We start from the raw sequence: 15,978 nt of genomic DNA, 5'->3' as shown, positions 1-15,978 counted from the left end.
CCATCAGGAAGATTGATTGATACAAATAGACTGGGTCGATTAATCCGTAATGCACGACATGATCATTGGACCAGTCATACCGTCCAGATAAGTTCTTTCCTTTTCTTCTCCCCCAACATTTGTTCAGAAAGATTTTTCTCTTTTTCTATCTTTTTCATTTCTTTGTCTAAAAAGACTTTTTCCAGAAATTTGTTTTTAAAAGGATTTTTCAGAGTTTACTACCATGGGCCAAAATGGTACAAAGCAAAATGCGAATGGGACAGGCCAAAGCCAAGGCAATAAGACAAAAGGCGTTTGTTGCAAAACCAAATGACAAACTAGCCTAGAAAGTTAAGGGGGACATGAAGAAAAGCGGAAAAAGACGTTTGAGGGACTTATGGACCAAGTTCCAAGAAGATCCCCAGCAGAACTTCGATAGATCACAGACCAAGGTCCGAGGTGGTCAGACACCACAGAAAGGGGGAAGGAGGAAGAGAGAATTAATCCACAAGCAAGATAACCCCAACAGTCCTATCCTCCATAACGTTATACCCAGGTGATAACATTTTATGCCCTGCAGTGCTGGGAGAAAATAAACTTTTAAGGGAGTAGTTTTGGAGTTGAAGAGGACTCCCACAGCATGTTTTGAAACAAAAGAGCGGGGAAGGGATAAATGGAAAACCATCCCCAGCAGAAATACCATCCCCAGCAGACATATCATCCCCAGCAAGCAACTTTATCCCTAACCAGTTTTGGGAGCACAGAGCAAGGGAAAGGGAAAGAAAAATCATCCCCCAGCAGGAGTGACACGGCCACTCACCATGTTAAAACTAACAAAATTTTCTTTGATTGCTACAGGAAAATAAAGGTTGATGATGGCAGAAAAACACGCCACAAGGAAGGTCACCAAAACCGGGGCAGAAAATTTTCTGCCGTTGTCAAAAAAATTTCTCAGAGGAACGAGGAAATAAATTCAAATAGTTTTATGTCTTAGTTAAATAGGCACCCACCTGTATAATGAGAGGAATATTTTCATGTCTTAGTTACATAGGCGCCCACCTGTATAATGAGAGGAATATTTTCGTGCTTTAGATAAATAGGCGCCCATCTGTATAATGAGAGGAATATTTTCATGTCTTAGTTAAATAGGCGCCCACCTGTATAATGAGAGGAATATTTTCATGTCTTAGTTAAATAGGCGTCCACCTGTATAATGAGAGGAATATTTTCATGCTTTAGTTAAATAGGCGCCCACCTGTATAATGAGAGGAATATTTTCATGTCTTAGTTAAATAGGCGCCCACCTGTATAATGAGAGGAATATTTTCATGTCTTAGTTAAATAGGCGTCCACCTGTATAATGAGAGGAATATTTTCATGCTTTAGTTAAATAGGTGCCCACCTGTATAATGAGAGGAATAGTTTCATGTCTTAGTTAAATAGGCGCCCACCTGTATAATGAGAGGAATATTTTATGCTTTAGATAAATAGGCGCCCACCTGTATAATAAGAGGAATATTTTTACGCATTAGATAAATAGGCGCCCACATGTATAATGAGAGGAATATTTCTATGCTTTAGATAAATAGGCGCCCACCTGTATAATGAGAGGAATATTTTCATATTTTAGATAGATAGGCGCCCACCTGTATAATGAGAGGAATATTTTCATGTCTTAGTTAAATAGGCGCCCACCTGTATAATGAGAGGAATATTTTCATGTTTTAGTTAGATAGGCGCCCACCTGTATAACAAGAGGAATATTTTTCAGTCTTTGCATTTTCAGGTCTTGAAACCAGCAACTCACCAGAAAACAGAGGTTGCAACAAGATATCCCAGTGCAAATTCAAGCGCATGTGCCGAAAGGAAGATAAGACAAATCTCGAGAGGAGCGGCTTTTGAACATCAAATTATTCCTAGCATAGCAAAAAAGCTTAATGAAGGAAGCCATATCCCCAGCGGACAAAGCCAGACAGTGAGAATTGGCATTCAGAGAAGCAAAAGGCCAGTATCATCCCCGTCAGTTCTCGAAAGAAAAGAAGCACTGGAATAGACGCAAGCCGACAAGGAAGCAAGGCGTCAAGAACAAATAGAGGATAGATGGGATCTTGTAATCCGTTATCTAGCCTAGCTTCTTGATTTTCCTTTTAAAGCACGATGTAATAAGGAGATCGGTAAGCAGTAGTAACAGCGTGCAACAGCAATAACAGCAAATCGCAGTCCCATGGTAGTCCCAGCTACCAACACTTCCCGAACTACATTAACCCGATTCCCCTTTAGCCAGGGATATGTAGGAAACTTTTGAAGCAAAGGTTCGGTTAAATCTTCTTCTAAAAAATGCTTCACACGGAGTACTCCAACAGGGCAAAAATTGCTCGTATCCACTCACTTCATCTTTGCACGAAAGCCCTTTGTATTTTCGGTCAAAGAGGGGCAGCTGTGAGCACGCGATTTTTGCTTCACGGAAACTACTCCAAAAGAAATCGAAAAAGAAATAAAACAAGTTACCTTCGGGTATAATTTTGGGAATTTGCGTGATGTTTTGATAATTATTCTGTCCGTAAATGCTCGCCTTGCTATAGTTGAAAATACAAAAACACATGTTGCATGCATTTAGGAATTAGTGGTGCATTTACGAATTAATTAACCATAATTTGGTTAAAAGAAAATCACAAAAAAATATGCACATGTATTTCTTGTCATTGTGTGATTTATATATATATATATATATATATATATATATATTTATTTTATATATATATATTGTGTTTTAATTATTATAGGTGTTAAATAATATATGTGTAATTTTATTTTTGATTTTTATAATTTATTTAGGATTTTTGTTTAATTTTGATAATTAAAAGAAAAGAAGGAAAATGGGTGAAAAATGAAGGAAATCGGGATTGGGCCACCCTAGGTGGACCCAAATCCAGGCCCAAAGCAACCCCATACCCGGTCCAATTTGGTCAAGCTTCCTGACGCCTCAAACGGCGTCGTTTTGTTCCTTCTAATCGGAGCCGTTGGATTAAATCAATCCAACGGCCAAGATCTCACCTCCCTTACCCGTTCCCTGAACCCGACCCGTTGCCTGGTTCGAACCGACCCCCTACTTAACCAAACGACATCGTATTGTGAAGCTCCCCTAATCCTGACCATCGATCTTGATTGATCCAGTGGTCAGGATTAAACCACCCATCTCGTATATAAATCCCAATCCGTCACCCCTCGCCCACTGTTCATCTTCGTCCCCAGAACCCCCCTCTCAAACCCTAGCCGCCTTAGGATTCCTCCACCATAAACCCAGCAACCACGGCTCCGATGACTACCAAAATAACACCCCTGATGCACCCAACCACCCTGAACGCTGTTGGTTCCGTTCAAATTTGACCAGAACTGAACGAACCCCAAATCAGACCACGAAGAACCCTAAAAATACCAAAAGTTGAGGTTTGTCCGAATTGAAAGACGATGTGGGGTCTAATCAACCTTAGTCGAAGTGTTCTTAGTTGAGAACACTCAGTTAAGGTCCATTCGACCCCAAAAATGGTCGAGTCCGAGTTCAAACCTGGTTTGTTTTGTTTTGAGCTCCCAAGATAAGTTTCCTTGTCCCTTCTGTCAGTGTTTGAATTTCTATTTGTGTTTGTCAGCATGTCTAGCTAATTTGATGATTCTTTCTGTCATTTTCTTTCAGTTCTGTCCATCTTCAAGTAGACCTCTTATTTAGTCAATTCTTTTGTTCGTTTGTTAATCTATTTGTGATGAACTGTGTGTGCAACTTAATTAAAATCATCAAATAGTCAGTTAATACTTAGGTTCCTTGTTTTGTCCCAGAGATGTGAATCACTCTGTCTTGGTGTTTTAGTCTGTTTGTTGTTATCCATTGTGTGCATATAGTCGATTGAATAAGTGTCGTCAACTGAGTTCACTTGAAAAACTAGAAAATCTGAGTATGCTCATTTCAATGTGATTACTAGCCTGTTCCTCTTACCTATGGTGAGACTTGTATCAATAGGCCTGTTGCAGTAGTGCTTCGATCTTAGTTTGCATCCTCAACTGCCTATTGGATCAATTGGTTTTGAGTTGGTCAGGATTGGCTCCCAATATGACCAACTCATACCATTTGATTGGCACTCTTGTTTGATTGAGTTTGAATCATTAGCTGAACTTAGGCTGAGAGTTGGGTATAGCTGTAGAAACCTAACAGACCAACCTAAAATCAGTATTGAGTTTAAGTTGATTAGTTAGTAGTCAGTGATTAGCTAAATTCAGAGGGGTTTATATACTGACTATTAAAGTTAGGGTAATACAGTAATATGCAGTTGTTAAGGGTAATTTTGGCATTTGACAGAGTTTAATCAGGGGTTAAGTTAAAAGCATGTCAAGTGGTAATTAAAATACTATTAACCTAATGACAATGGGGAACAAAACAACAAGCATGGAAATTAAGTGAATATTATAATACACCTATGACGCTTGATTAAAACAAATAGGACAAGCATGAGGAACAATATAGTGGGGACCAAGAAAAGACATTTAGGCATAGGGATTAAGGGGTATGTGCAGAATAAAGGCTGAGGGGATCAAGGCAGCCTGGGGGCTTGCCATTTCTGGCTTATAAATAGGCTGATTTTTAGAGTTAAAGGGGCTGGACAGTTAAGTTTAGAGGTTGGATAGTTTTGAGTGTTGAGAGATAAAAGAAAAGGCCAAAAACAAGGCTGGACTTTCAAACCTTGAATAGGTCAGCCTAAATTCAGAGTAATAGAGAGTTAAGAGTGTGCTGGATTTTTTAACATAACAAATCAGAGGCTATTGTTTTCTGCATCAGTTTCCTTCTCTGCTTAGCCTGTATTTGTTGGGACATTGCTGGGTTTTTAGCTCAGTTTTCCTGGTCTCTCCGCTGGTTCAACACTGTTTCAGTTGAGTTTTTTGGGTTTTCTGAGTTCACTGGGCCTCTGTTTGGTTTAAATCTGTTGCTGGTTTCTCCCACTGGGTATTACTGGATTTTGTTTGGTTGGGTTTGCCGTTGATAACAAAAACCTGACTGTTGGGGTTGTGTTGCTGTTTTTCTGTTGCTGCTGCTGCTGTGTATGCTACTGCTGCACTGACCATTCCTCTTCTTCTTTTGCTTTTATATACCAGGTACACTACCCTGAACCATATTGATGTAAGCTCGCTGAAGTTTGAAAGGAAACTTTCGAACACATTTGTTGATCAACTAAGAACTGCCTGCATTTTAATTGGTGTTAGTTTAGATGTTTTCCTGTTATATAGATAGTAGTTATGTGTATAATCAAAACTGTTTTTAAGGTGGGTTATCTGTTAAGCATTGTATAACATTGAAATGTTAAATTGAATCTTTGGAATGACATGAAGTGTAGTCAGTTCAACAGGTTTGTGAAATGGGATTGTTGAATCAGTTTGGAGGAACTCGAATGTCATCAGTAATAGGCGGGTCTAGATTAAGGTCAGGTTAAAAGGGTAATGAACTTGTAATAGGATTCCAATTCGTTAGCTGATTTAATAATATTCACCGTACTCGCTAGTAATTTTATCATTGATCATGCCATTATATTAGGATGTCTTCATTGAATAACAGTTTATGAATTCGATAGTAAGCAAAACCTGAAATGTTGTTGGTAGATTAGTGTTGAAAATGGTTAAAAGTCAGGAAAAGAAAGGTTCATTTACACTAAATCGGTTCATTAAAACCCATAGTTCGTAATAGTTAACGGGCATGATAAATTGGTTTAGGAATTTTGGGAGTTCACGTCTGTCAATTAAAATAAAGGTATGTATTGTCGGTTAGGTGCGTCATCGTTAAGTTGTTGATTCGAACAACAAAAGCTGGGACATTGCATGCTTATAATTAATTAGGTTTTTTTTTCTTTAGAGACAAAGGTAAATAAAAAATGTAGTCGCTTTAGGATCGTCCTTTTTAAAATAAACGAGATGAGCCTCGCCAAATAAAACGCGCAGATTGCGGGGCCCTCACAAAAATGTATGTGTTGATTACTTAGAATTCGGGATAGGCCGTTTAGCGAACTCCACGGCCTTACCCAAAATAACGATACGTTAGTTTCTTTAGGACGTGTCTTAATTAATCTTACTTTCTTAAACTCGGGTGCACATTTATGTGATCCAAATCCAAATCTCAGCGGAGTCGAGACGTGTCTTTAATCACGGGTACATTGATTGTGACGTGGTTCAGATGCGTGTCTATGACGTTGCAAATTCCTTTAAAAAATAAGAATGAGATGAGCCTCGCCGAATAAAAAAAAATGAAAAATTGCGGGGCCCTCAGTAAATATTTGCTTTAAAATTGCTTAGACTTCGGAGAGACCGTTTTAGCAAAATTTCACGGCCCTACCCAAAGTAAAAATTACGCTAGCCGCCTTAGGCGCGCCTTTAATAATTTAATTTTCTTAAACTCGGGTGCACATTTATGTGGCCCAAATCCAAATCTCAACGGAATGGAAATGTGCCAACAACCACGGGTGCATTGATGTGACGTGGTTCGAGATGTATTTCCATGATGTTGCAATTCTTGAAAAAAAAAATAATAATGACAAAAGCGTTTAAAAGTTAAAACTTGCACATGAGCTCATATTTGTATAAAATCAGATAAACAAGCCGAATATGATAGTTGAGCGACCGTGCTAGAATCACGGAACTCGAAATGCCTAACACCTTCTCCCGGGTTAACAGAATTCCTTATCCGGATTTCTAGTTCGCGGATTGTAATACAGAGTCATTCTTTTCCTCGATTCGAGATTAAATTGGTGAATATGGACACCCTAAATCTCCCAAGTGGTGACTCTGAAATAAATAAACAAATCCCGTTTCGATTATCCTTTAATTGGAAAAACTCCTTCACCCCTGCAGGGGCGAAAAAAGGAGGTGTGACAGTGAGAACCTCTGCTGCCTGCTGGCTTTTCTGAAGGTTGATCTCTCTCTAAAACAGAGGAACTCAACTTTTCAAAATTTCTCATGACGGCTCACCCGTATGGGGCTTTGGCCCTTTCACTTTACTCTGCCTCTAAGGGCTTTCGACTTTGGATTTCTTTTCAATTTCAATAATTCTGATTTCAGAGCATCAACTATCATGGCCAGTCGGGATTGACTTGATGCACTCGCTGAGGCTGGGTACTTTTCTTTGGACTCGGCTTTTATTAAGCAGAACCCTGTAAAACCAATCTTGCCACCTTTTTTTTGTATTAGTCTCAGAAAAAGAGTTAGACCGAAAGGGATTCAAGGAAAAGTAAACAAAGGACAAGAAAATGAATTTAAAGAGAAGTGTCCCTTTTGGGGAGGAAAGAAGGACTTATCTGGGGTGCATGCAGGCTTCAATAGACATGACATGCTTCTTGGACTGGATACCCGATCTGCACAACTATCCATCTTCTCATAAACCCATTGCGACCCATGTTTTTTAAAACCGAGAAATCTTGACAGGACTCTTTCAAATACCAATGGTGGTGAGTGGTTTCTTCTTTTCGATCAACGGCTCCCTTTGTGGGTTTTCACCAATCGACCTCTCTCATTTATCTTCTCACCATCACCTTATAGTGCTCTTTTACGAGTTTTCACTAACAAGACTCTCTATTTTCAATTTCTCTACTCACCATCGCCTTACGGTGCTCGTATATTTTCACCAATAAGAATCTCTCATTTTATTTCTCTCATCTTGATTGCATCGAATCCAAACAACTGCGTTTTTTTTTTGAAAACCTTTCACCGATTGATCGAAAGGACTTTGAACAAGGTTTGGGTGAAGAGAATCTGGACAGAATTACAACTTTGGAACCGTTCTGGTGGGCTCATTGCCGAACCATTATAACATCTGCCCCAGTTTCACTTTTGGGGGAAATTGGATTTTTATTTTGGTGTGACTGAACCCCAGAGAGAGGATGCCTACGTATCCTTTCGGAATTAAGTCGAACGTAGTTCAGGAAAGCATTTTGCTTTTGTTGTTGTTGTTGTTATTATTTTTTTCTTCTTCTTTTTTTTCGAGTTACAAAGAGGGTAATGAAAGAAAAGTAACCGGCTCAAAGGGTTAGCCAAAAGGATTGGAGTGTTTGGGGTAGCAAAAATGAAAGCCTTCGTCATCCCAATCGAATAGTGCTATTGCTGCAGAAAGACTAGACATAGTACCTTTTGACCGCGTCTGCGTTCACAGCTGCCTCGGGATCATTTCCTTCGATATCTCTCAAGTACAATGCTCCTCTGGGCAATATCTTTCTGATGATGTATGGGCCTTTCCAATTGGGAGCAAATTTTCCTTTTGCTTCCTGATGATGGGGAAGAATACGCCTTAGAACGAGTTGCCCTACTTCAAAATTTCTAGGCCACACTTTCTTGTTGTAAGCGCGGGCCATTCTTTGTTGGTACAACTGCCCATGGCAGATTGCAGCCATTTGCTTCTCATCAATCAGGGTTAACTGTTCCAGACGGGCTTTGACCCACTCATTGTCTTCAATTTCAGCTTCAACAATGATCCGGAGAGAAGGGATTTCAACTTTCGTGGGTATTACAGCTTCAGTGCCATAAACAAAAAGGTACGGGGTAGCTCCGACTGATGTGCGCACAGTAGTGCGATACCCCAATAATGCAAACGGTAACTTTTCATGCTACTGCCTGGAACTTTGAATCATCTTTCTCAAAATCTTTTTGATGTTCTTATTTGCTACTTCAACGACACTATCGACTTTAGGACGATAAGGGGTAGAGTTCCGATGTGTTATCTTGAATTGTTCGCATATCTCCCTCATCAAATTACTATTCAAATTTGCAACATTATCCGTAATGATAGTTGCAGGAATACCAAAATGGCAGATGAGGTTAGAGTGCACGAAGTCTACCACAACTTTCTTGGTGATAGATTTAAGAGTAACTGCTTCAACCCACTTCGTGAAATAGTCGATGACGACCAATATGAATCTATGCCCATTTGAGGCTTTTGGCTCGATTGGCCCAATGACGTCCATGCCCCAGGCGACGAATGGCCAAGGTGTTGATATAGGATGCAGTTCTGTGGGTGGTGCATGAATCAAATCCCCGTGCACCTAAACTGATGACATTTCCGAACAAAACTGAAGTAGTCTTTTTCCATGGTCATCCAGTAATAACCCGCTCGAAGGATTTTCTTTGCCAAAACATACCCGTTCATGTGGGGTTCGCACACTCCTGCATGCACTTCGTACATGATTCTTCCGGCTTCTTCGGCATCAATACATATTAACAAGTTGAGGTCCGGGGTTCTTTTGTACAAGACATCACCACTCAAAAAGAAACCACTTGCATGCCGTCTAATGGTTCTCTTTTGGTCTCCGCTGGCTTGCTCAGGGTATTTTTTAGTTTTCAGAAATCTCTTGATGTCATGATACCATGGCTGAACATTTGGTTCTGCCTCAACCGTGTTGCAGTAACCGTGCCTTTCCTGGATTTGGATTTCCAAAGGATCAATGTGAGCATTGCCTGGGTATGGCAGCATCGAGGCCAAAGTAGCAAGTGCATCAGCTAATTCATTGTGATAGCAAGGGATGTACCTGAATTCTATTGACTTGAATCACTTGCCAAGATCTTCCACATGTAGGAATAAGCTTGACATCTCGGGTTTCCCATTCTCCTTGAGCTTGTCGGATAATTAAATTTGAGTCTCCCATGATTAACAATTCTTCGATATCTTGGTCGATTGCCATGTTCATACCCATAATCCAGGCTTCATACTCGGAGGTATTGTTTATGCAGAAAGACCGAAGTCGGGCTATGGCTGGATAATGCTGGCCGGTGGGTAAGATCAAGATTGCCCCAATTCCAACACCTTTTGTGTTCACCGCCCCATTAAAGAACATTTTCCAAGCATGGGTGTCTTCAGATATTGCCTCAACTGAATTTACCTCTTCATCTGGTAAGTAAGTACTCAAAGGTTGGTATTCATCATCAACCGGGTTCTCAGCCAAATGATCTGCTAACACCTGCGCTTTCATTGTCGTGCGAGTGACATAGACTATGTCAAACTCTGTGAGCAAGATCTGCCACTTTTCTAATCTCCCAGTGGGTATTGGTTTCTGGAATATGTATTTTAAAGGATCCAACCTGGCTATGAGGTAAGTGGTGTAAGCTTGCAAATAATGCCTCAGCTTTTGAGCGACCCATGTTAAAGCGCAATAAGTTCTTTCCAACAAAGTGTACTTGGCTTCATAACTAGTAAACTTCTTGCTCAGATAGTAAATGGCATGCTCTTTCTTTCCGGTCACATCATGTTGCCCGAGGACACAACCAAAAGAATTTTCCAAGATTGTCAAATACAAGAACAGAGGCCTCCCTGGCTCAGGTGGGACCAATACCGGCGGATTCGACAGATATTCTTTGATTTTATCAAAAGCCTCTTGGCACTCATTTGTCCATTTGATTGTCGCATCTTTCTTTAGCAATTTGAATATGGGTTCACATGTGAATGTCAACTGAGCAATGAATCAGTTGATGTAGTTCAATCTTCCCAACAAACTCATAACATCTTTCTTGGTTCGTGGAGGAGGGAAATCTCGAATAGATTTTATCTTTGTTGGGTCCAACTCGATGCCCCTCCGACTGACTATGAATCCCAAAAGTTTTTCGGATGGTACCCCAAATGCACATTTGGCTGGGTTCAACTTCAAATCATATTTGCGTAACCGCTCAAAAAAATTTCTCAAGTTCCGAACGTAGTCGTCCTGAGTTTTGGATTTGATGATTACATCGTCCACATATACCTCTATCTCTTGGTGCATCATATCATGAAAAATGGCAGTCATGGCTCTCATGTAGGTTGCCCCGGCGTTCTTCAGACCATATGGCATGACTCTGTAACAGTATGTACCCCAAGGTGTGGTAAAAGCTGTCTTTTCTGCATATTCTTCATCCATCAACACCTGGTGATATCCTACGTAACAATCCACGAAAGACTGTATCTCATGTTTGCCGCAGTTATCAACATGGATGTGGATGTTCAGCAAAGGGAAGTTATCTTTGGGACTTGCCTTGTTTAAATCTCTGTAATCCACATACACTCGAATTTTCCCGTCCTTCTTTGGCACTGGAACTATAATGGCTAACCATGTGGTGTATCGAACCACTCGGATCACCCCCGCTTTCAATTGTTTTGTGACCTCTTCTTTAATCTTATCACTGATATCGGTTTTAAATTTTCTTTGCTTTTTCTGGACAGGGGGATAATGGGGGTAAGTTGGCAACTTATGAACCACCAAATCAACACTTAGTCCTGGCATGTCATCGTATGACCAAGCAAACACATCTTTGAACTCAAACAAAAGTTGGATCAATGCGTCTCGAGTTTTCTCATCTGTGTGAATGCTTATCTTGGTTTTCCTGACTTCTTCAGAACTACCCAAATTAATCAGCTCAATATCATTCAAGTTCGGCTAGGTTTATTCTCAAACTATTCCAATTCCCGATTTATTTCCCGAAAAGCCTCTTATTCATCATATTCCGGTTCTTGGTTCATTATTTCACAGTTAGACAGTGTATTTGGATCTGGGCATGAAGTCCGCAAGCATGTCATGTTACTTAAAGCCGCATTATTAGAACTGAAAGAAGAAATAAAAGAGAAAAATAACCAAATCAGAAAGAATAAAGAGAAATGGACGATGAAATATTGATTTCATTTCATTGAATTTAAAGATAACAGGGTTATATTGGAAATTAAAAGACAATAAACTAAAGAAAAGATCCGAGTTACACCCTGGAATAACTCGTGATGCAGAAAAAGTGGCAAGACAGGTCTACCGGGACTCTTGCCTGATTGGGAATGGGGTAGCCTTCCAATTCTGCAGTTTGGCATTAGGTCCCATACACAGCACCTCAGCGGTGCTTGAACCTTCCCCTGGTTGAACCATGTGGGCTTCATACAGTATCTTCCTCATGGCCCCACAGATTTCTTCGATTTCTTTGGCCATAAAGGCTTTATGTTCCTCTTCCTCATTGTATTTTGGCTTGACAAATGTTCTGTACAGATGCAGCACCGGCTGGCAATACCCAACTATCATTTTTTCTATCATCTGCCCATCTTACATCAGCTGGAGTAGGTCAGAAGCCTACCCCAAAGAACTTTTCACTGGCGATTAGGGTGATAGGTTCAGCTATTCCTTGCAACGATTTCCCAAGCCCTTTCCCAGGTTTGTAGCCGTGCCTGATCATTTCTTTGGCCACCATGATTGATGTATTAGAAAGGAAGGGTTGAGGACAAGGTTTTCCTTCTTCGCACTGATCAGCAACCATGATTTCAAAGGCCTGATAGACTATGTACTCACTTCCTTCTCTTGCTTCAAGACATGGGACTGACGGGTCCTGATAAATCGATTGCTCATCTTCCTCGTGAACCACAATCTCCTGATCCTCATGTTCAAACTTCACCATCTGGTGGAGAGTAGAAGGCACAACCCCCGCTGCGTGAATCCACGGCCTCCCCAAAAGAAAGTTGTAGGATGTGTCCATGTCCAGAACCTGGAAGGTTACTTCAAAGTCTACTGGGATGATGGTCAGAATCAGATCAATCTCTCCAATTGTGTCCCTTTTGATACCATCGAAGGCACGTACACAGTCGTTGTTGGGTCGGATTCTTTCGGTACCGATTTCCATACGCTGCAGAGTTGAGAGTGGGCAAATGTCTACCCTAGAGCCTCCGTCCAACATAACCCTTTTCACGTATTACCCTTCGCATTTGACTGTAAGGTGCAGGGCTTTGTTATATGCGGCCCCTTCTGGGGCCAAGTCATTTTTGCTGAAGGAGATCTGGTTAATTGCGAAAAATCTTTCGGCCATTCTCTCCAACTACTCTACAGAAGTCTCAACAGGCACATATACTTCGTTAAGGGTCTTGATCAATACCTTTTGATGTTCGGTGGAATTCATAAACAAAGATAACAAGGAGACTTGTGCGGGAAATTTTCGAAGCTGGTCGATCACCTCATAATCCGCCATTTCCATCTGTTGAAAGAAGGCCTCTGCTTCTTCGGGACTTACGGGCTTCTTAGATAGGAAGCGCTTTCTAGTGGCATTGTTCACCTCTTCCAGATTGAAATACTTTTCTGCTGGGTTATTTTCTTGAACTTCTCCCGAGATTTCTCTGCCTTTGTAAGTCATCACTGATTTGTTGTAGTTCCAGGGCACAATGGTAGGATCCGTCATGGGCTTTTGTGGTACGCGGCCAAAAACCACGGGCTCACTCAGCCTTAGTAGATTAATTGGCCCCCGCATCACATAAGCTCCTTTGGGCACATACATTTGGGTTGTCTTATTCAGTTCAAATCTCCTGGGAGGACTCAAATCCATCTGCTTTTCTTTGCGGCCTCGAGGGACATAGAGAACAACATCTTTGGGGGGCATTGCCCCAATTTCCACTTCAACTTTCTTTTCTAACTTTGGAGGGGTGCTTTTGTTTTTCTCCCCTTTGTCTTTTTTCGCGGCAGCTTTTGGTTTCTTTTCTACATCAGCGATGGTAATGATGGCCTTCAAAGTTGGGTCAAATTCCTTGTCCTCACAAATCATTCCGATTACCGACTCGTTGTTGTGGGCCGACAGTGGGTTGTTAGTCACATTGGGAATATCTTCATCCCTTAGCACTATCTTCCTTTGTTCTATCAAATTTTCTACGGCTCTCTTTAGAGTCCAACAGTCATTCGTGTCATGCCCTTCTACCCCTGAGTGATAGGTGCATCGGGTACCGGCTCTGTAAGCGGGTGATACTAGGTTTTGCCTGGTTTGAGAAACAGGCTGTTACTGACCCATTTGAACAAGCTTTGGTAACAGACTGGAGTAGGATTCACCAATTGGTGTAAAATTTGGCCTCTTGGGTGGTTCACGAGGGTGAAAATTATTTTGTGGAGGTCGGGGGTTGTAGTGGTTTTGGTAAGGAGGCTGGATTCTAGAAAATGGAGCTTGGTTCCAGTTGTCTTGTTATTGCGGCCGGACATAAGGTTGAGCATTCATGACCGTGTATGGCTGGGGGGTATAGGCTACGTCTTGGTGGGGGTAATAGTGCTGCGGGGCCCTTTCTGAGAAAAAGGATCTGGGAGTGCGGTGTTTTCTTGCACCCGACGCTGCCATGGATGTTTCTTCCTTTTTATTGCCCTTCGCCACTCCTCCAGACCCACCCTGAATGGCTTGGGAGGTAGCTCTGATGGCGGATTGGTTTAGAATTCGACCCGTTTTCAACCCATTTTCCACCATTTCGCCAATCTTGATAGCTTCAGCGAACGGTTTACCCATTGCGGACATCATATTTTGGAAGTAGTCAGCCTCCTGAGCTTGGAGGAAAACTGTGACCATTTCAATATCATCCATCGGAGGCTTTACCCTGGAGGCTTGTTCACGCCATTTAATTGCGTACTCTCGGAAGCTTTTCGAGGATTTCTTCTTCAAGTTTGTCAATGAGTTCCTATCTGGTGCAATATCAATGTTGTACTGGAACTGCCTGACGAAATCTCTAGTCAGGTCATCCCAAATGTGCCAGCGGGATATATCTTGGTCCATGTACCACTCAGATGTGATGCCGACCAGACTTTCTCCGAAATAGGCCATGAGGAGTTCTTCCTTCCCACCGGCTCCTCGTAGCTGGTTGCAATATCTCTTGAGATAAGCAATAGGATCACCATGTCCATCATACTTCTCAAATTTTGGGGTTTTGAATCCCAATGGCAGATGCACATAAGGGAATATACACAAGTCGGCATAGGATACACTTTTCTGTCTACTCAAGCCCTGTATGCTTTTGAGACTTTGTTTCATACTCCTCATCTTCTTCGCAATCTCTTCTTGCTCAGGGGTTTTGGTGGATTTCTCTTGCCCTGTGGTAAACTCATACCAGGGTGGTTGGGAGTAAGTATAGGTGGGAAACTGTATAGGTTCCAGTGGAAAAGATGGTGTTTGGAAGGTGAAGTATGATGGGTCAAAGCTGGGCCTGGGCAATGTAGGCTGTGTCGTAGCCGAGCAAGGCGGAGCAGTGAAGATATTCGAAGTTGCACCTGAAGCTAACACCTGGGGGCGAGCCTCAGAAGGTGTTCCCACAAAGTTGGCAGAAATAGTAGGGTATCCTAGTGGGGTATTTGGATAGTTTATGGGGATGTTGGAAATCCCACTTGCCCTGGGAAAAAGCTCGGGAAATTAAGGGATTGCACTTGGTGGTTCTCTTCCGTTTGCCCAGGCGTCCCACATTTCCATCATGCAGAGACGTAGTAACCTGTTTTCCTCGGCAACTGCCAATTCTGAAGTTGGGATGCCCGAGATCGAACTCTCATCTGCAATAGGAACTGTTGGTAGAGTCATTTGTGAAGACATTTCAATGCTTCCCTTCGACCTCGTGAAGTATGGATGCGAAGCCAGACTACCACAAAACCAACCACTTTTATATAAAACCTGGGCTGGTTGTAACATCAACAAAAAGTTAGTTTGGAACAAATAACAGACAGGTAATCGCACGTTGGGGGTGTAATGCACCTATACAGTTAAATGTATTTCTACATGTTTTGCAACGGTTGCATGCTTCATTCCGGCTTTTCTTTTTCTTTCCCATTTTCTTATTTCCACTCCCACTCTTTCTAAATGTATTTTTTTTTGTTATGGTCGAATCCTATGGAGATTGCCTACGTATCATGACCCCGCATGAATTAGACCAGGCGTAGTTCTGGAGATAAGAAAAAAAGAAATAACAAAATATTTTGGGATTTTCAAATTTTTCATAAAAAGAAAATGCTTTGATTACAACGACTCAAAACTAACAAACTCGAAAAGGAAACCAGCAAGCTGACAATACAGACTGAAGAACCGACTAACAGACTGCGACAGAAAGAAAATACAGACCCGAAAATAAACTAACAGACTCCAACAGAAACAGACTAAAGTGAAAATCAGGAAAACATTAATGCTCCTAGGGCCCTCGGGACATCATTCGGTCTCGCCGCGGGCCTATATGTGAGATCCCTTTGCAGCCGCTCCAAATCACTC

At 41.5% G+C, this 15,978-nt stretch overlaps 1 protein-coding gene across 1 annotated transcript; it reads right to left on the bottom strand.

The window, feature by feature from the left end:
* Positions 1-12,807: 12,807 nt before the first annotated feature.
* On the bottom strand, positions 12,808-15,312 carry LOC138876900 (uncharacterized). Its single transcript, XM_070156053.1, has 3 exons — positions 15,215-15,312; positions 14,366-15,118; positions 12,808-13,732 (listed from the first exon to the last, which is right to left on the bottom strand). The coding sequence occupies exons 1-3, from the start codon at positions 15,310-15,312 to the stop codon at positions 12,808-12,810; spliced, it is 1,776 nt and encodes a 591-aa protein (XP_070012154.1).
* Between the last annotated feature and the right edge of the window lie 666 nt (positions 15,313-15,978).

Source organism: Nicotiana sylvestris, chromosome 1 (assembly GCF_000393655.2).
Source record: "Nicotiana sylvestris chromosome 1, ASM39365v2, whole genome shotgun sequence".
NCBI classification, from domain to species: Eukaryota; Viridiplantae; Streptophyta; class Magnoliopsida; order Solanales; family Solanaceae; genus Nicotiana; species Nicotiana sylvestris.
This window is presented reverse-complemented; position numbering and strand designations above follow the sequence as displayed.

Excerpts from the sequence above, each read along its gene's own strand:
- LOC138876900 (XM_070156053.1), bottom strand. The coding sequence starts at position 15,312 with ATGTCTTCACAAATGACTCTACCAACAGTTCCTATTGCAGATGAGAGT. Across the intron at positions 15,119-15,214 it reads GCAGTTGCCGAGGAAAACAG|GGCAAGTGGGATTTCCAACA; the intron begins GTTACTACGTCT and ends GCTTTTTCCCAG. Across the intron at positions 13,733-14,365 it reads TCCTCGAAAAGCTTCCGAGA|GCAAAACCTAGTATCACCCG; the intron begins GTACGCAATTAA and ends TTCTCAAACCAG.